Source organism: Dermacentor variabilis, chromosome 10, assembly GCF_050947875.1.
Source record: "Dermacentor variabilis isolate Ectoservices chromosome 10, ASM5094787v1, whole genome shotgun sequence".
In the NCBI taxonomy this organism is placed as follows: Eukaryota; Metazoa; Arthropoda; class Arachnida; order Ixodida; family Ixodidae; genus Dermacentor; species Dermacentor variabilis.
This window is the reverse complement of record NC_134577.1, coordinates 4,478,444-4,499,476: the sequence shown is the minus strand read 5'-3', so window position 1 is coordinate 4,499,476 and position 21,033 is coordinate 4,478,444. Positions and strand designations below refer to the sequence as shown.

General features: G+C 49.0%; 1 protein-coding gene across 11 annotated transcripts in view; it reads left to right on the top strand.

Annotated features, from left to right (window-relative positions):
• The window catches only part of LOC142559751 (uncharacterized), a 109,958-nt gene that overhangs the window by 42,636 nt on the left and 46,289 nt on the right, over positions 1–21,033 (top strand). For all 11 annotated transcript variants that reach the window (XR_012823235.1, XR_012823236.1, XR_012823237.1 and 8 more), the window contains 5 exons: positions 5,455–6,295; positions 6,752–6,899; positions 10,477–10,630; positions 11,828–11,868; positions 12,302–12,386. Coding sequence is in view for 8 of the 11 variants with exons in the window: in XM_075671361.1 (XP_075527476.1) it covers positions 5,455–6,295; positions 6,752–6,899; positions 10,477–10,630; positions 11,828–11,868; positions 12,302–12,386 (1,269 nt within the window). In the remaining 3 variants the exon portion in view is untranslated. The remainder of the gene's footprint in view (positions 1–5,454; positions 6,296–6,751; positions 6,900–10,476; positions 10,631–11,827; positions 11,869–12,301; positions 12,387–21,033) is intronic.

Genomic DNA, 21,033 nt, shown 5'->3' with positions numbered 1-21,033 from the left:
ACAAGAAGGCAGTGCGTAGATTCCTTGGCATGTGTGCCTACTACAGGCGCTTTGTCAAGGACTTTTCACGCATCGCTGAGCCGCTGACACAGCTAACTAAATGTGACGTCGAGTTCAAGTGGGAAATGCCGCAGGCCGACGCATTTCAAGAACTCAAGCAACGCATGCAGTCGCAGCCCGTACTTGCGCACTTCGACGAGGACGCCGATACCGAAATCCACGCTGACGCCAGTAGCCTGAGCCTCGGTGCCGTGCTAGTCCAGAGAAAAGATGGACATGAACACATGATAGCATACGCTAGCCGATTGTTGTCAAAAGCCTTGTCAAAGCCTTGTCAAAAGGAAGGCAATTATTCTACAACTGAAAAGGAATGCCTCGCCATCGTTTAGGCTACAGCGAAATTTTGCCCTTACCTATATGGCAGGCCATTCAAAGTCGTCAGCGACCATCACGCCTTGTGTTGGCTAGCAAATTTAAAGGATCCTTCAGGACGGCTGGCGCGGTGGAGCCTAAGACTGCAAGAATATGATATCACTGTAACCTATAAGTCCGGACGAAAACACTCTGATGCTGATTGCCTATCACGCGCCCCCATTGACTCGCCGCCACAATATGACGACAACGACGCCTTTCTTGGCATTTTAAGCGCGGAAGACTTCGCTGAACAGCAGCGAGCAGACCCGGAGTTGAAAAACCTTGTCGAGTATTTGGAAGGGCACACCGACGTTGTCCCTAGGGCATTTAAGTGAGGATTGTCTTCGTTCTCGCTTCAAAACAACCTACTCGTAAAAACTTCTCACCAGTCCGCGCCAACTACCTTCTTGGTGTCCCGTCAGGACTGTGTCCAGAAGTATTGCATGCCCTGCATGACAATCCGACCGCTGCACACCTCGGTTTCTCCTGGACACTATCGAGGATACAGGAAAGGTATTATTGGCCGCGCCTGACCACCGACATCGCCCGTTATGTCAGAACATGCCGAGACTGTCAGCGACGCAAGACACCACTGACAAGGCCAGCGGGATTACTACAGCCAATCGAGCCTCCTTGCCGACCATTCCAGCAGATCGGGATGAACTTGTTGGGACCTTTTCCGACGTCAACAACCAGAAATCAGTGGATGGTCCTGGCGACAGACTACCTCACTCGCTTCGCTGAAACTAAAGCACTGCCAAAAGCTAATGCAGCCGAAGTGGCGAAATTCTTTGTCGAAAACGTCCTGCTTCGACATGGTGCCCCAGAAGTCCTCATTACCGTCAGAGGAACGGCCTTTACAGCGGAGCTCACCCAAGCCATTCTGCAATACAGTCAGACAAGGCACAGGAGGACAACGGCCTACCACCCACAGACGAATGGTCTTACGGAGCGCCTGAATAAGACCCTCGCCGACATGCTAGCGATGTACGTCGACATCGAACACAAGACCTGGGATGCCGTCCTGCCATACATAACATTCGCTTACAACACGGCGGTGCAAGAAACAACACAGATCACGCCGTTTATGCTGGTTTACGGCAGGAACCCGACGACGACGCTCGACGCCATGCTGCCACACGTCACGGGCGAGGAGAGTCTTGACGTCGCTACCTATCTCCAGCACGCCGAAGAAGCCCGACAGCTCGCCCGCCTGCGGATCAAGAACCAGCAGAGGACTGACAGCCGACACTACAACTTCTGCAGCGCTTCGTCGAGTACCAGCCTGGCGACCGTGTTTGGGTGTGGACCCCGATACGCTGACGAAGACTCAGTGAGAAACTACTGCGGCGCTATTTCGGACCCTACAAGGTCATCCGACGTATTGGCGCACTGGACTATGAGGTCGTGCCAGACGGCATTTCGCATTCACAGCGGCGCCGCGCACGATCTGAAGTGGTCCACGTGGTGCACCTTAAACCCTTTTACGGACGCTGATGAACTTCCTTATTTTGTTGTTTTCTTTGCTACGAGTGCTTTTCTTTATTACTTTCGTTTGTTTGTAGCATCGGGTCGATGCTTTTTAAGACGGAGGTATTGACACGTGTACTTATCTTTATTGGGCGACCATGTTTTGCCGCCTAACAAATGTTATCGCACGGTGCGGGATGTGCCTGCATGTATCCAAAGTTTCTGGAAAGTTATCAATGCTTTTATCCACTGTCAGTTGTCGCCGAACCTTGTGTTATCTGATTTCATCGCCTGACGCGAACGGTGTAGAACTTTGTGGAAGGCACGCGGGTCTCAACGATTAGTCTGGAACATTCGATGACTGCTGTATAAAAGCTGACGCATTTGACCCGCTGATCTGATTTTCGAAGATCGCCGAGTGTGTTCGCCGCTACCATTGTTCTTTGAGTGTAGCCTGTTTTTGAGGGCATAACTTCGCCCAATAAAATGCTCGTTTCGTTAATCACAGTTTTGCTGCCTTCTTAACCGTCACTACCACATGACAATACGTTCTAATGTCGCAGGGGCATTGCATTGGCCGAAGGGAATGACTTTGAACTGATATAAGCCATCCCGCGTGGTGAAGGCTGTCTTCTCGCGCTCCATTTCATCAACTGAAATCTGCCCGTAGCCGGATCGAAGATCGATGGACGAGAAGTATTTAGCTCTGTGCAAGCAGTCCAAGGCGTCATCGATGCGTGGTAGTGGGTAGACGTCTTTTCGCGTGATCTTGTTTAAGTGGTGATAATTGATGTAAAAACACCAGTTACCATCTTTCTTTTTCAGAATGACAAGAAGCGAAGCCCAAGGGCTGGCTGATGGCTCAATGATCCCTTTGCGGAGTATTTTGTCCACTTTTAATTGGATGACTCGAAATTCAGCACGCAATACATGATAGGGACGCCAACGAATAGGAGTCGTATCTCCAGTGTTTATACGTTGGTGAACAACAGATGTTTGGCCTAATGGCTTGTCGCCGAAATCAAAGATGTCACTGTACGATTCAAGAAGTCATATGTCCATGGCCTGTGCAGAGGTGAGGTCAGGTGCAATCACTTTCGCAAAGTCATCCATTAAGGAACCAGAGCTGTAAGCTGCAGTTGGTGCTAATAAGTCACTCTCGGCATTCAGATTCTCAATGTCAAATTTGGAACCACTAGAAATGCCGGGCAAGAACGTGCCGGCCGGAGTCACTTGAGGGCACAGGCTGAAATTCAGAAGCGGTAGATCGACGTCGTTGTTAGTAACCGTGACCAACATATGTGGAACAGCAACATTCCGGTTCAAAAGCATGTCGATGATGGGGCGAAGCACATATTCACCCTCAGGAACCTGTGGCTGGGCGGTCAAAGCGACGTAAGTAACTGCCTCAGGTGACAGGCGCACGTCTGGAAGCGAGCACAAGCACGGTGGGGCAGTACTCGGATTATTGGCGAGTTGAGACAGTTCTAACTGAAGAACGCCGGCCGCGCAGTTAATGAGAGCAGAATGAGTGGATAAAAAGTCCAATCCAAGGATACCATCGTGAGGGCAGTTGTCGATCACAGCAAAAAGAACAGAAGTAGGGCGGCCGGCTGTAATTAAACGCACAGTACACATTCCAAGAACAACCAGCACGTCGCTGTCGGCCACACGAAGCACTCAGGCAGCTGCTGGGGTGAGGACCTTCTTTAAATGTCTACATAGGCTAGCACTCGTCACAGATACGTAGGCTCCAGTGTCAACGAGTGCTTCGAGAGGTATGCTGTCTATTTTGACGTCGGTTACATTTCTCCTTGTGGGCACAGACAGAGGATTTGCTGCTGTAGTCGGCAATGCAGCACCACCTCCGAGGGCTGCATTTCTTAGTTTTCCGAAAGGGTGCTGCCAAAAGCCTCAGAGGACGAAAGGCGACGTGTTTGCGGTGAACGAGACTGGTGTCCGCGCGGCAATGGTGAGCGGCTGTACCATGTGGTCCGAGCAGAGTTGCCGGCGCTGTTAGACTCGGTGGTGGGTGAAACATTGCGGATATTTCCATCAGAACAGCTCAGGTTAGTCAGCGTGCAAGGTGTTGAGGGCCACGAGTTGCGACAGTATTGGGGGACATGACCAATGTGGCCACAGGTGAAACATTTCGGCTGGTCGTCCGCAGTTTTCCACTCAGTCGGGTTGCGATAACGTGGAGAGAATCGTCGGGGTGGAGCGAAAATAGTAGAAGGACATTCGTTAGCTCTGGGATTGGCGACAGCACACACAGACTGTAAACCGATGTTTTCAAGTTCCTGGCGAACGATGGCTTGTACGAGGGGAACTGAAAATGTGATAGCATCAGGGCTACGCGAACAGAAAGCTGCGGGCGCCATCGCATCCAGTTCACGTCTAACGACTCGCACGACGTCCTCTGATGGCGACGCATGCTGCTGTGTGGGTTGATCTTCACACGTCGACGTTGCAGCAGTATTGGGAAGTCTGGCGAATGGTTGCAAGACGCGTCGGCTTTTGGCCTGCTCGAATTGTAGGCACTCTTTAATGATTGCGTCAACTGGATAGAGCAGCTCTTGCACATGAGCAGATTAAACACATCGTCAGCAATGCCCCTAAGCGCGTGACTGACCTTCTCAGCCTCTGTCATGTCGTGATCGGCTTTACAACAAAGTGCCAGCACGTCCTGGATCTACAAGACATAGGACTCCATGGGGGATTGGGCATGGGAGGCCAGTTCGTGCTTTGCGGCAATTTTACGGCCAGCTGGTTTGCCAAACAACTCCGTCAATTTCTCTTTGCATTGGTCCCAGCTGGTTAGCTCCTCTTCGTGGTTTTCGTACCACACCTTTGTCGTGCCTCTTAGGTAGAACAACAGATTAGGTAGCATAAGCATAGCGTCCCATCTGTTGATTCCACTCACACGTTCGTACATGGCCACCTACTCTTCAACGTTGGCGCCATCAGTCCCGCAGAAAGTTCCAGGATTCTTGGGTTGCACAACGACAACCGAAGGAGACAGCGACGTAGCTGGCGACGGTGACGTTGGAAGTGGCAACGACGTTGATCCCGCGTGCTCACCGTCATTCATGGTGCGGGTGGTGATGCAACGTCCACTACGGAGCTCCCCCCGTGGTACCCCCCACCTCTCACCAATATGTTACGGGGATGTTGTGAGTTTATAAAAACTATATTTACAATATATATACAGGATGAGTCAGAACAGCTAAGATGGCTGACCACCAACAACACTCAGCAGCCAGCGTCTCCGATCTTCTTCTTCTTCTCTCTTCTTTCATCCTTCCGTAACAATATTTTTGAATTCCATCATCCTGGTCAGTCTGCAAGCCTAAAAGCTATTTTGTAAGGGGTAAACCTGCCAACATGTGTAAAAGGAGGCTGTGTAAGGTACTTGGTGAGCCTTTACGTGGGCTTTTGTGTCAACTTGTAGAACCAACACGGATTTGTTTGGTCTAAATTTCCTGAAGCATTTGACTGTGTAATTACTTCACCACAGATAGCACTTTTGTTTGCAGTGTTTCTCCTGTCTTTCTTTACTTTGCATTTCAGGATGAGCAAGGGGGCAAAGCCTTGGCTACTCCAAGGTCCAACGTCAAGACCCTCCGTGAGCTGTTCAGTGACAAGGATGCCAGATGTATGCCGCATGTTGCCAGTCTCAAGAAGCGAGAAGGCCCAACTGAGGTGCGGATACCTCGTCCCAGCCTCACACCAAAGCCATCTAACAACCGGAAGTTGTCTCTTGGCCCTGCCAAGGAGTCATCTGCTGAGCCCTCCAGCCCTGCTGGCCAGAGTAGCTTGTCAGGAAGCCTGCCTCGGGTGGGTGGGGTGTCCACCAGGAGAGCCTCCTTTGAGCATGGCAGAGTGGCCATAGTGCAGCAAACGGAGCTGCTGCCTCCGTCACCAGAGGTTGTTACAGCAGAAGTCTCATCCAGTAGATTAAGCTGTGAGGACTTCCCCTTGCCCCAAGCATTGCATATGGTTGCGGGGGACAGGAGCCCTGCCTCTGAGAAGCTGTGCTGTGACGCTTCATCTCTGTCTGAAGAAGAGGACTATGTGACACCCATTTCCTTATCATCGAAGCCGCTAGAAGCTGGTTGCCAAGGGAGTGTTGTACCATCACGACAGTGGAGTGAGGAAGCACTGCCGCGCCCTCCAAAGTCTCCTGAGGGTTCTTCACCCAAGGTGAAACCCAAGCTTCCTGAGCCACCACTGTATGTGCCACCACAGCTGGTGCGCCATCCTGTGGCGCCTGGGTGGCAGCGGCGTGAGCTGCCTGTGGCAGCTACTGCTTGTCCTCCAAAGCCAGCCAGGCCCTCTGGAATGTGCCTGCTGACCTACTCTAGTCTACACAATGTTGCACCCATTGCAGCCCAGCCAGACAGACCTTCATGTGAGTGTCAGTGAAGGCCAGTCTGTGTAGAATTCGTCTAATGAGAAATCTCTATTCCTGTATCTTCACTATGCTATGTCCTCAAGTTTGGTTTGCAAGAGTTACGGCACTACTCTTTTCTTGTTGGAATAGTTGTGCGAGATAAATGCTTGAAAAATGACCCAGACTGTCAAATTTGACAAGGGCAGCAAATGTTATTTGAAGAGGTTGAGATGCAGCCACAATAGTGCCTTATGCTCAAGTTGTTCAAGAATTGATCAATCTGCAGAGAGCTAGGTTTGGTGCCTTGTTTTGTGCCTGGAAGGGCTATATTTGTAAAGAAAGGATCTTTCTCTTTGCCTGACACTGAAATATAGATGCTTTTATATCCTCTTCTGTTGTTACTGAGCCTTGCTTTGCTGGTTATGCAATGTACTCAGTTACCCTATGTGAATGGTGTGAATCCCTTGTGTACAGTGGCCAAACGAAGCACTCCCCCTGTGCCCCCATCGCGAGCCCCACCGCCCCGTCCCTTGGTGCCCAAACCACCACGGCTACTGCCATCACTGCCCACTACACCAGCGGACGATACATGCTCAGAGCCCAGGCAGCCAACATCTCCCATGTGAGTGCATGCAGCTACCAAAAAGCAAGAAATAGCAGAAAGGTCACAGTTCATTATGGCCAAATAGTGTTAACTGACACCCTTAGCCTGGCTACAGGTCTGGTGGGAAGGTGCTTCTGGTGAATACTTTCCTACTGTGGCTGAAGGACTCTACTGTGAATTGCATTGGCGTGCTTTCAAGATGCTTACCAGTGGTGGCTTTGAAAGCGTGTGCACAATGGCACATATCTTCAAAGGAGTTGCTGCAACAAATCTTAAACCCAACTGAGGTACTGCGCATACTTGTTAACTATAGTCAGTCATGGCTGTATATTTACCGTAATGTCTCCTCCACGTCTGGTGATTGCAGCAAAGAAACAAGTGACTTGAAGCTGGGTTGATCGAAGAGGCAGCGTGTGGTGCATAGACAGGCAAACAGTGTCTACTAAATAAGTGCTTGTGGTTCTTGTCTCTCTTTGTATGGCACCATGTAATTTAATTGCAATAGCATTATATGGTTCGTTCGAGTGCTCCCAACATTGTGTCTTATCATAGAAAACAGCTCGGAGAGGCATAGAGGAAAAGTAAGTCAAGGAGCTTTTAGGAGGAGTTGGGCAGGCGCATTTTGGCAACTACATCATTGCGGCACTTCATTGCACTGTACACACATCATTCTCGTCACTTGCTCAATTGCATTAGTGATGGCGCTGATCTATGCTTGCTCTATGCTATCTTTATGCTTGCTTGCACCAGTCACAGCACTACTTGCATTCTCCTCTACACTTGAGGTGCTGCATGGGGCACATTTCTGAATACGCCATCCTCTTCACTCCCTACATAAGGTGTCAGTAGGGCTGTAGAGAGATGGCATCACCAAACCGAAGAATTGTGGAAACATTTGGCTACCAAAACGTCCAAGCAATTGGAATTCACTCGGGCATCCACGGTGCATTGTTTTGAAAAAGCATTGACAGAAAACGTGAATATCTATCATGCTAAGGCAGGAGTTGAGAGGGAGCAGCATTTTCTTTTTGTGACACGTCGGGCAGCTGCTACTCTGCTGGCAGTTTTGCCTTCAATAAATATGAGAACAACAGCTCACCATGTCAGCCATCGTAACATTGTTCTTGCATAAATGCAGCGTGGGAAATCATTGAATGACAAAATCTTCAAAATGCTGTTATGTTACATTTCCTCGTGTGCTAATGTTAGAGGTTGTTGATATCTCAATCTTAGTAACCAAAAAAGGCTGCTTGCAATGGGTGATCGTAGGTTTAAGCGAACTTTAGCTCTTAATGCTTTGCCAACAATGTAAAATGCATGAAAATTAAAATTTGTGGTTGCAATGATTTGTCATTTTTGAGCTGCAGGGCAAGGCTGAATGGCTGGACTAGGAGAAGGGCTTCCCCCAAGATCTATCCCATCTTGGTGGTGGTCCACCTTTAAAAGATTCTATCAGTGTTACACATCTGTGGTGGTCTAATAACAACGGATGATAATATTGTGCAGCATAAATGACTGCATGTTGGAAATTGCCTGGGAGAGGATATGGGAGCTTTGGCAGCTGGACTGTGACACCACACAGGTGTATGTGAAGCTTGTGCCAAAAAGGCATTTAATTACATCAATGCACTGTGCGGCATGATTTGTATTGCAACATTATGCTGTTGCACAGTGTAATACCATATTTGTTCATGTAAATCCCACACTTTTTAATTATCTTTTATGGGGCCTTACACGAGACAGCTTATGGCTACGCACTGAGGCCTCAAACTGCGCTCAGACTGCAATGCAATATAACGCAACCCATGAACATGCACTTATTCAGTCACCGCTTCCACTGCCATTGTTGCTGGACAGTTTAAGTCAGTGGCATTCTCCTAAAGCTGGTCTTCCTCCATGCTGTCCATTACTGTTTGAGGCATGCTGTCCATTACTGTTTGAGGTTCCCATCACCTTAAGGCTCTTGACAACAGTCTCGAGTGCTACATGTTATGCCTTCAAAATGCATTTACACACACTTCTTGCAGCCATGCCCTTTTAAAATGCCTCAGAAAGTATGATGCAGCTAAACAACATGCCTTAACACAGTCGATACCACTGAAGCATGCTGGAGAGCACTGGATCTAGGCCATGTGATCACGATTTGGTGGGATATGGTGACGATGATGCCATACCAAAACCACAATCTGATCTTTAGGCACGCCATATTAGGGGACTCCGGATTAATCTTGACCGCCAGTGGTTCTTGAATGTGCACCGAATGCACAGTATACAGGTGTGCTTGCATTTAGCCACCATCGAAATGTGGCGGCAGCAGCCGGGATTTGCTACCGCGGCACATTGCTTAGGAGTGAAACACTAAAACCACTAAGCACCATGGTGGGTAAATGCTTTATTAAGGCGAAAGCCTTATTTGTCTCATTAGTCAGTCTACCTTGAGCAAAAACGCATTGACAGCATGAAAGGTACAAAAAGGCTACAAACCCTCAATCTTTGGTGGGAGTCGAGCCAACAACCTTTGGTGTTACTGAAAGCAAAGTTAATTAAGATAGAGTTAATTTAGGCACTGGAACCCACCACCTTCGGTGGTAATTAAGGTGAAGTTAAGGCACATGTAATTAAGAGAGGTAATGAATGCACTGATACGAACAATCTTTAGTGTTACTCAAGGTGAAGATAATTAAGACACATTTAATTAAGATTGAGTTAATTGTCACTCAATCTCACGGCCTTGGGTGTGAGACGAATCCTTGACCTTTGGAATTAAGAGGGATGACTAGGCAATTTAAGAGGATGAGTAAGCAAATTAGGAGGGATAACTAAGCAAATTAGACTAAGGGAATTCAGGGGGATGTCTACATCATCTGTCAGTCTTTAATGCATCGGCACTTGGGCTTTCGTCTTCAAGTTGTCTTAGAGATAACATAAGAGAGGCTGTGAATTTTTTGTACAGTTTTCTTCGAATTGAGGGCTTTTTTTCACCTCTGTGCTATGAAATATGGTTTCTGAAGGATGCACACAAAGTGGAATCTTGCACAAAGGACAGAATCACTAATCCTAGCAAGGACTAGCAAGGACATGCAAAGACAGAGCTGTCTCATTGATGCATCATGCCACTTTTTTTGAATGCTGTTAGTGAGGCAAACACACTAATTTTATTTTTACAGTATGATGATTTCTTTCTTTTGCTATTGTGGAGGTGATTAGAAACAATGGCTCTTTACACATATTACCAAAACACCTTGTTACGGCTGCGCATGGTGCATAGTATATGGGCCTTGTTTACAGCAAATTTCACGCAGAACTTGTGACTATTGTACAGCCAAATGTTTCGTGTATCTGAAGTCTATTTTAACATGGTATAGAGGAAAATGAATTATTCTGAACACTTCTGACGTGTTACTGTCATATATTAGGTTATAAAAAGTGGGACCACATTGAGATCGGTAAAATAAATATGAAAGCAGATAAATGTATTTGCATTAATAGGCACTGTGTAGGCATGCCTCTTCATATACCTGTGAACACCTACTAGTGAGCCCAGTGTTGCTGCTCATTTATCAAAGAATGCGCCTCAGAAAGCCGGTCTCTGCAGCCCTGAATACACAGAGGATGAAGAGTTGGGCAACATGGCAGCTGATGAGGAGCTGTATGCAGACACTGAAATGGATGAGACACCACCCTCACTGCCACCAGCACGCACTCCTCCTGCACCACCTCGACCACCAGACGATGAGCTCTACCAAGATGTGAGTGCAGTGCTGTTTGATGGTACTTTCCAGAATTCGAAAGGAAAGCGGGACCTAAAGGGCTCCAGAGGCATGGATGTCAGGGGTAGTGAAGAAAGCTCTCTCTCTCTCTCTCAATATATATATATATATATTACTGAGAAAAGGGAAAGGGGGACGCTACAAAGTTTTCTAAACTCCAGTCATGCACCATCAACTGCCTATTGTCATTAATGCTTTGGAAAATAATGAGGACATTTGTTCTGTCAAAATACTTCTCAAAAACTTCAAGCAAAGATGAAACATCAACATACAGTTGCCATTGCCATTTATTTGTTGCATTTGTCCTCATGTTTGTGCATGCTTGACAGTTTGTAGTCCTGATAGATGTTTTCTTTGCAATGATATGAAGCTGAAACACTTTGCCTTAGACCAACCATTGTGGCTGTGGCATTTAGTTGCTGAGCATGAGCTCGCAGGTTCGATTCGCTATGACTGCGTTCTAATACCAGCAGTGCACAAGAACCGAAGCTTTGTGTTCACATTAGGTCCACCACTGCAACATGTATTAATAAATCAGTCATTCAATGTTACCAGTTTTTTGTGCCATCAGACATGAAAGGAGAAAGAGGTTCAACCAAAGGGAAGCTGTAAAAGCTGCAAGTTTTATCTTATCCTGTTATGTGACTACGTTACCAAAAACATGCTCTGCCTAAAATATATTAAACTTAAGAAGCATCCTGGGCATTCCCAGTATTGAGAGTAATGACTGGACAAATCATTATTCAACAAGCTAAGTGCTCTTTAACAGAGCTGCACTTTTACTAAAAGTGACTGAAAGTGACTGTTGGTGGTAGCCTATGTGGTAGCACTTATGTAACAAAACTCTTGTCTTAACAGCAAGCACAGCATCTGATGAAGGGTCTGTTTTCCCTCTGCATTTAATGGACAGAGTGAATTATTTCTAAGGGCCTCTTGCCTCACCTCAATAATGGCTACTTGTGAGTGTGGTATGTTACCATTTACCAACAATGGATCAGGTTACACCTTTGATGTCACCCATGTTGGGCACATTGTGAGACCAGCTCTTATGCCAAGATTTGGCACAATTAGAAGCTATCATTCTAAAGATGGTTGCACAGCTGGTACTGGTGCAAAATGTTAAGTGCTGTGACCTTGAGGCTGATTTGATAAACGCAGTCTTCTTGTCTGTTGCAGACCTTGGAAGAGCTCTATGAAGAGATGCCAACAGACGAGACGTAAGTGTGTGCCACTGGGGCTCACGATCAACCTACTTGGGATTCATTTTCCTTGCACTATGTACTGGAAGACACTAACGGGGACGAAATTAACACTGGTTATAAAGAGGACACGAAGTGACACAGAGGAGCGCTTCATGTCCTCTTTACAAGCTCTGTTTAGTGTCTTCCAATACATAGCACAAGGAAAATGAATGCATACCAACTAGCACAATTCATCGCTCTTCTACTTGGGATTGTTTATTCATAACGAGTGTGCAATAGTTTGCAAAATAGTAGTGTGCCAAATAGTATTTGTTCAACAACCAATAGTGTAAGCTAATTAGAGCTGCTTGTCAGCTCTTAGCACAGCAGGAGAACAGTTTATGTAAACGGCACGTCTGCATTGAAAATAATGAAGGTGTATGTAAGCAGCTGTAGTTTGCTTCCACAGTGCATCTGCCTTGCCACCTCCGATAAAGGTGCTGGACATCCTGCCCAGGCAAGACAAGCGGGACAGTGTGTGCAAGGCATTTGGGGTAAGCATGCATCTATCACTGTGACATTAAGAAGCAGTTGACTTGCTGAACATGTGATTAGATCACCTAATTTACCATGTGCACTGTTTTGTAAATTACTAAAACTAATGTGAATATCATGTCTTCCTGTTCATCAGTTGTGCTTTTACATGCAACTTCTTTTAAAGTGAAGGTTTCTTTTCCTCTTCCTTCGATTTTCCCGCTACTGCTGTCTTGTGTGCCACGTTGGGGGGTGGTTGAGAGTGTTCAGAATCTACAAGAGGGGTGCAAGAGAGCCGAAAGGTGACGTCAGAAGGCATGCCTAGTTTGGGGTCTCTTGAACAACAGATAAAAAAAAAGTTTATGGTGGCATAATTTGAACTAGTGTCGTACAATGAAATAACCTGGTGCTCTACCTCTTAGGCCACCAATGCAGTGATGAAACGAGTTAATATCAAGCTTACTACTCTTCACTCTTGGCCGCTCACAGGGTGACGCTCACAAATGCATGAACGCATCAAAGGAAGACAACATGCCACATAGCAAAGCGTCTTATCAGCCACATTTACTTGAATGCAACAGAAGCACTAGAGCACATAGCGACAGTTATGGACAAACTGGAAAAATGTAAATACAAAATATGGTATGGTAGGTTTATGCTATTTCTGAAAAATAAACGGAATGCAAGTTTCTCCATGCAGACGACAGACACAGGATATGGAAACACAAAGCCGCATTAACCCTCTGACCCCCAATCCCAAGCGGTACTCGTCATGGGAGGTTGTACCAATATCGCTAATGACAAGTCAGACTCATGCAGCCTGATGTGCTGCTCCCACTGCCAAAGAAGAGTTACGGTCGGTAATTGGCTTTGGATTTAATTTTAACACAGTGTTATCTCCTCTCTATAGTTCCCGACTCTCTTCTGTACTACATTGGCCCCGGCGGCGGAGAGGAGCCATCGTGGCGACTCAAGGTGATGTGAGCACGAGAGGGCTGTAGTAAAGCTTTAAGTGGTTCACGTGGACTGTTTCATGACCACGGCAGCGTCTGTTGGTGGTAAGTGTCATAGGCTCAATCAGTTCATCGGCAATGTGCATTGAGTAGTGTGGTAGGGACCGTGAAATTTCGCTTCAAGCTCGTGGGAGAAACCAGGGGTCGGGCATGGAATGGACACAAATGAGCCAACAGAGAAGGTAGGGGCAGGTTTAGCCAGGTCAAAGCGTTCTTTTTGTAGACCTTGTGTAAGGATGTAAATGAGCATGCTAGTCGGCAGCACTCTTCGGCACATTGGGTGGGTTCTGAGGCGAGGTGGTACCATGATGCATCGGGCAGTATAGAAGCATAGTATCCAGTGTGGAAGAGAGCTCATGTTCGTATGGTAGAAAGAAAGGGAAAAATTCAGTGGTGGCTTGTGTGGCTGTGTTACAGGCATATGTCACGAAAGGAAGCAGCAAATCACAATTAGAATGATTAGAGTCTATATACATAGAGTGCATATAACCGAGTGTTTGATTAAAGCACGCCGTCAAGCCATTAGACTGAATGATAGCTTGTAGGGGTGTGATGAATAGTATTGCTCTCACTTAGAAGCTCTTGGACAACTTGCAAAAGGAATACCTGGCCTCGGTCGCTAAGCAGCTTGTGTGGCGCGTCGTGGCGAAGAACGAAGCTCCGCAAGATGAACAAGGCAACATGACGAGCTAAAGATGCTGGAAGAGGTGCAGTCTCGGCATATCGAGTGAGGTGGTTGACGGCCACAATAATCCACCAATTGCCCGCTGGGGTGGAAGGAAGGGGTCCATACGGATCTATGCAGATTCTATCTGTCACGATCCACCCGGGTTTGTGAACAAGGGAGGGCTCGAGGTACCCTCCGTTAGATGGATGCTCCGCAGCGTGGTGGTGCTGAACGATGACTGACCACCGAGCAGCTGTGCTTGTTGGTGTTTATTGCAGTGCGGTGACCAATGTTGCGTGCCGAGCTTGGCAGGCCAACGAGCCTGGCGGCAAACAAACATTATGCCTGAGGGGGTGTCGCATGCTTGCCACACCCCCTTACCCCCAGTTTGTTAAATGAAAAAAACAAACGTCCATGTTCAAAATACGAGGCTCTGCCTCCACCCTAGCTGGGTCGACGGTGCCTGCTATCCAGGCGAGTAACGGTCCGGTGGCCTCCGCCGTCGAGTACTCCGCCTGGGCACCGGTGTTGACAGGTCGGGTGTGGCAACGCCGGGTGCTGCTTGAGCCAGCCTCGCTCCATCCGGAGGGTCCGTAGTGGTCGGCCTTGTGAGTGGTGCCGAGCTCAACACCGGTCCAATGGGTGCCGCACCACTGGCAATGGTTGCCGCCTCCGAGGTGGGTGGTGTTCCACTGGAAGCATCTGGTGCTGCCGCTAGTCCTCCTGCGGGCTGGAACTCAGATGTGGCAGTCGAGGGTGCTGGCCAGGTCCCGAGGCGAGGCCTGACATGGTCAGCGTGTCTGTGCCACAAGCAGCGATGAAGCGCTGGCAGGAGCCACCACCTGTCCGGCAGACCAGGGTGGGCCAGAACGGAAGTTCCTAGCAAAAACTGGAGCTCCCAACTTTGGCAGGGGCCCGGGATGGCACCCTTGGTCAGCAGCCAGCTTCTGCTTCAGCTGCTTCAAGAGCACTGTGGATTGGAGGTCTGGATGCAAGACGTCCAAGAGTGTCTTGACTATCCGACCCAGCAGGAGCTCACAATGGGTACAGCTAGCGACAGCGTGGGCCGTGGTCCAGTACTGAAATAGTATCCGGGCAATCTGCGCCTGGAAATCCCCAGTCTGGCTCTTCTTGAGCTTGTCCTTGATGGTTTGCACCACCCGCACGGCTGCACCATTTGAAGCAGGGTGCTACGGCGGAACCATCATCCGGCGGATTCCGTTCTTCGCCAGCCAGGCCAGGTGCTGGCGAAAGCAGGACCATTGTCGGACATGATGACATCCGGCAACCCCTGGGCAGCAAAGACCTGTCGTAGCACTGCAATGGTCGCACCTGCTGATGGGGTAGAACCTCCACCCACCTTGAAAAGGCATCCACCACCACCAGGAAGTAATGGCCCTTGCAGGGTCCCTCAAAATCCACATGTAGGCGGGACCAAGGTCTCTGTGGGAACGGCCAGGGGGCGATTTCCACATGACGCGAGGCTCGCTGATGCTCCTGGCAGATTTGGCAGCCCTGCACCAAGTGAGCGATGTCCTGGTCCAGGCCAGGTTACCAAACATGGGACCGGGCCACCATCTTGGTCTTTTCTACGCCAGGATGACTCTCGTGCAGCAACTCCAGAACCCTTGACCGAAGACTTTTTGGGATCACCACCCTAAAACCCCACACTAGGCAGCCCTGCTGCAAGCTCAGCTCAGCCGCCTTGTGGCTATAGGCCTGCTGCACCAACTGCTCTCCACGGGACACCGCCTTGACTACCTGAGACAGGACTGGGTCCCGGCTGGTCGCTTGAGATACCGCAGATCTGAAGAGCACCTCCGGGTACGCGTGTTCCAGCAAGAACACTTCAGCAGGTTCTGGAACAGCATCAGACACCTCTGGCAGGAGCAGGCAGCTCAGGGCATCAGCAGGTACCAGGTCCTTTCCCGGGCGGTAAACCAGCTGGTAACTGCAAGCTGCCAGCCTCAAGGCCCAGCATACCACTCGAGGTGATGCCTGCACCGGAACTGCCTTGTCAGGCCCCAACAGCTCCAACAGCGGCTTGTGGTCCGTGACCGCCTCGAACTTCCGGCCCCACAAATACTGGTGGAAGCGTTCGACACCGAACATGAGGGGCAAACCTTCCTTGTCCAGCTGGCTGTAACGTTGCTCTGCAGCATGAAGCCGTTGAGAAGCCAGGAACGACACAGGGCGTTCCTGGCCAGCTTTGTCCCAGTGTGCCAGGACGGCTCCCACACCGTACGGCAACGCATCTACGGTAAGGACGACAGGCTTAGCATGATCGAAGTGCACCAGCACTGGAGCCTTGGTGATTAGCTGCTTGCTGCGCTTGAAGGCCCGGTCCTGCTCCTTCTTCCAGACCCATTGCTGACCATCTCGAAGCAGAAGATGGAGCGGCTGTAGATGCTCCGACAGGTTCGACAGAAAACTCCTGTAGAAGTTGATGAGGCCGAGGTAGTTTGAAGCTCCTTCTTGTTCTGGGGCTTAGGTGTCTTGAGCACAGCATCAACTTTGCGGGAAGCCAGGGCTAGGCCTGCCTGGGAAATGACATGTCCCAAGTGCTCAACAATGGGGGCTAGGAAAATGCACTTTTCCAGCTTGGGCTTGAGGCCGGCATCCTGCAGTCGTGCCAGGACGTTGTGCAGGTTCTGCAGGTAGTCCTCGTCGTCGCTTCCAGTAACCAGGATGTCGTCCAAGTACACCGCCACGTGCCTCATGCCCCTGAAGAGGTTGTCCATCTCCCTCTGGAATATGGTTGGGGCCGAGGCCACGCCAAACAGTAAGCGCATGCGCTGAAAAATCCCCAAAGTTGTCGATATTGTGACATACTTCTGGGAGGTATCCTGGAGCACCAGCTGCTGGTAAGCATCTCTGAGGTCGAGCTTGGTAAACTTCTGTCCACCGGACACTGCTGACCAGAGATCTTCAATCCGGGGCAGCGGGTACTTCTCGACGGTAGCGACGGGGTTGATGGTAACCTTGAAATTCCCGCACATCCTGACACTGCCGTCTCGCTTGAGGACTGGTACGACGGGAGCGGCCCATTCAGATGTCTTGACAGGTACCAGGATTCCCTCTCGCTGTAACCGCTGCAGCTCCTGGGTGACCCCGTCCTTCAGGGCTTACGGCAGTGGGTGAGGCTTTAAAAAACGTGGCCGGGCTCCCTCAGGTACATAGATGCCAGCCATCATGCCGGCAAATGTGCCCACCCCTGGCTGGAAGAGGGACTTGAACTCGGTCAGAAGGCTGGGGACGTTTTTCACCACATGCACGCTGGCTTCCTGGTACTCTGGCAGACAAACGCCCAGTGCATGAATCCAGTTTCGGCCCAGCAGCATCGGCGACAACCCCTTCGTTAAGTAAAGGGGAAGGGTTGCCTCCCTGTCGCCAAAGCAAACGCTGACCTGTGCCTGACCCTGTACCTGGGAGAGTTGTCTGGAGTAGCTGCGAAGCATCACGCCCGAAGCCTCGACGGACACGCCGGGGAAAGTACGCTTGAAGAGTTTCCCGGCCATTACTGACACACTGGCCCCTGTGTCCAGCTCCATGGAAATGGGGTGCCTGCAGATTTCGACGGTCAGCAGGTACGGTGGCACAGACGACGGTACAAAGCCTGTGTGCCACATGTCGAAAATTGGCGGGTTCTCGGACACGATGTGGAGCCTGACCGCGGAAGAACTTGAGCCTGCTGCCGCACGCCCCCACCGCATACCCTTGTGATGGCTACCCTGGCCACGGGCTTGTGTGGTACCTAGGCTTGAATCAGGCTGCTGCTGCAGTTTACTGTTCGTCCTCCCCCTTCGGCATACACATGCCAGGTGCCCAGTTTTCCCGCACGTAAAGCATTGTGCTTGAGAGAACTGGCACTGTGAGGGGGTGAGCTGGACACCGCAAAGGTTGTAATGGGCCAGGCATGTGACAAGTTATTTTCCGGCATTGACACTCAATGCAGGAAGGAATGTACTTGCGGACGTATGTGTACATTCCACGCCAGTAGAATCACTGGCGTGATCTTGCATAAGGTTTCAAAACGCCAACTTGCGAGTTGTGTGGGTCTGCGTGGAAGTGCGTGCACAGGTCGGAGCGCAAATGGCAAGGTATAACAACCATTTGTGACCATCTGGGTGATAGTTGCAACGGTACAACATGGCGTCCCAGAGTGCATAATGAGCTACTTGGCGATGAAGGGCGCGAAAGAACTATGGGGATGGTGTCGCCGAAGTCATGGAGAGAATGTTCATCAGCGACATTATCCAAGGATCCCTGTGATATTCTGAAGGCATGTCAGTGATATTGATGTGAACGAAGGAAGTTGGGGAAGGGGAAACAGGTGCAACGTCGGAAGGCACAGGCGAGCGGAAGAGCGCATTGATGTAAGCCTGCTTGCGACCTGAGCAGTAAATGACGCCAATATCAAATTCTTGTAAACATAGCGCCTAGCGTCCAAGTCGACCCGACGGATACCTTAATGAAGCCAGCCAACAGAACAAAGTGGTGATCGGCGACGACATCAAATGAATGACCATACAAGTAAGGGCGAAATTTCTGCAATGCCCAATCAATTGCCAAACATTCGTTTTCTGTAACAGAGTACTTCATCATCATCATCATCATCAGCCTGGTTACGCCCACTGCAGGGCAAAGGCCTCTCCCATACTTCTCCAACAACCCCGGTCATGTACTAATTGTGGCCATGCCGTCCCTGCAAACTTCTTAATCTCATCCGCCCACCTAACTTTCTGCCGCCCCCTGCTACGCTTCCCTTCCCTTGGGATCCAGTCCGTAACCCTTAATGACCATCGGTTATCTTCCTTCCTCATTACATGTCCTGCCCATGCCCATTTCTTTTTCTTGATTTCAACTAAGATGTCATTAACTCGCGTTTGTTCCCTCACCCAATCTGCTCTTTTCTTATCCCTTAACGTTACACCTATCATTCTTCTTTCCATAGCTCGTTGTGTCGTCCTCAATTTGAGTAGAACCCTTTTCGTAAGCCTCCAGGTTTCTGCCCCATAGGTGAGTACTGGTAAGACACTGCTATTATATACTTTTCTCTTGAGGGATAACGGCAACCTGCTGTTCATGATTTGGGAATGCCTGCCAAACGCACTCCAGCCCATTCTTATTCTTCTGGTTATTTCCGTCTCATGATTCGGATCCGCCGTCACTACCTGCCCTAAGTAGATGTATTCCCTTACGACTTCCAGTGCCTCGCTGCCTATTGTAAATTGCTGTTCTCTCCCGAGACTGTTAAGCATTACCTTAGTTTTCTGCATATTAATTTTTAGACCCACTCTTCTGCTTTGCCTCTCCAGGTCAGTGAGCATGCATTGCAATTGGTCCCCTGAGTTACTAAGCAAGGCAATATCATCAGCGAATCGCAAGTTACTAAGGTATTCTCCGTTAACTTTTATCCCCAATTCTTCCCAATCCAGGTCTCTGAATACCTCCTGTAAACACGCTGTGAATAGCATTGGAGATATCGTATCTCCCTGCCTGACGCCTTTCTTTATTGAGATTTTATTGCTTGCTTTATGGAGGACTACGGTGGCTGTGGAGCCGCTATAGATATCTTCCAGTATTTTTACATATGGCTCATCTACACCCTGATTCCGTAATGCCTCCATGACTGCTGAGGTTTCGACTGAATCAAACGCTTTCTCGTAATCTATGAAAGCTATATATAAGGGTTGGTTATATTCTGCACATTTCTCTATCACTTGATTGATAGTGTGAATATGGTCTATTGTTGAGTAGCCTTTACGGAATCCTGCCTGGTCCTTTGGTTGACAGAAGTCTAAGGTGTTCCTGATTCTATTTGCAATTACCTTAGTAAATACTTTGTAGGCAACGGACAGTAAGCTGATCGGTCTATAATTTTTCAAGTCTTTGGCGTCCCCTTTCTTATGGATTAGGATTATGTTAGCGTTCTTCCAAGATTCCGGTACGCTCGAGGTCATGAGGCATTGCGTATACAGGGTGGCCAGTTTCTCTAGAACAATCTGTCCACCATCCTTCAACAAATCTGCTGTTACCTGATCCTCCCCAGCTGCCTTCCCCCTTTGCATACCTCCTAAGGCTTTCTTTACTTCTTCCGGCGTTACCTTCGGGATTTCGAATTCTTCTAGACTATTTTCTCTTCCATTATCGTCGTGGGTGTCACTGGTACTGTATAAATCTCTATAGAACTCCTCAGCCACTTGAACTATCTCATCCATATTAGTAATGATTACTAACCGAGTACTTGCACTCTGCCATAATGAGGGCACGACTTGTATATGCAATTACGTACTCAGAGAAGCCCAGCTTTAATTGGGCAAGGACAGCGCCAAGTTCGATCCCTCTGGCATCCATGTGCACCTCAGTTGGAGCGGTAGGGTAGAAGGGAAGTAGAATGGGGGGGGAAGTCAGGAGACGACATGATGTTGTGAAAGCCTCATCATGTGCCGGCGACCAACCAGACAGATAGCCATCGCTGGTGAGCAGCTTTGTCAGTGATGCTATTATGGAAGCGAAGTTCTTCACAAAATTGTGACAGTTTGAGCACAGACAAAGCAAACTGCAAGGCACTTTCATGGTGGTAGGTTTCGGGAATTCAGCAACAGGACAAAGTTTCTGCGGATAGGGAAGGGCGCTGTCCTTCAAGACTACATGGCCCAGTATGGTGAACTTGCGAGCCCTAATCTGGCAATTGTTGATGTTAAGCTGAAGTCTTGCACATGTCAAACAGCTGAATACTTCATAAAGACAACCTAGGGGACTGTCGAATCAGGGGAAAAATGTCGCCATCATCCAAGTAGCACAGGCATGTCTTTCATTTTAACTTGCACAAGACTGTCCATCATCCTTGCGAATATTGCTTGGGGCATTACCTAGGCCGAAGGGCATAACATTAAATTTGTAAAGCCCACCGGGAGCTACAAAGGCAGTTTTTGCCATTGTCTTGAAACAGTCCACATGATCCACTTAAAGCCCTACTACAAC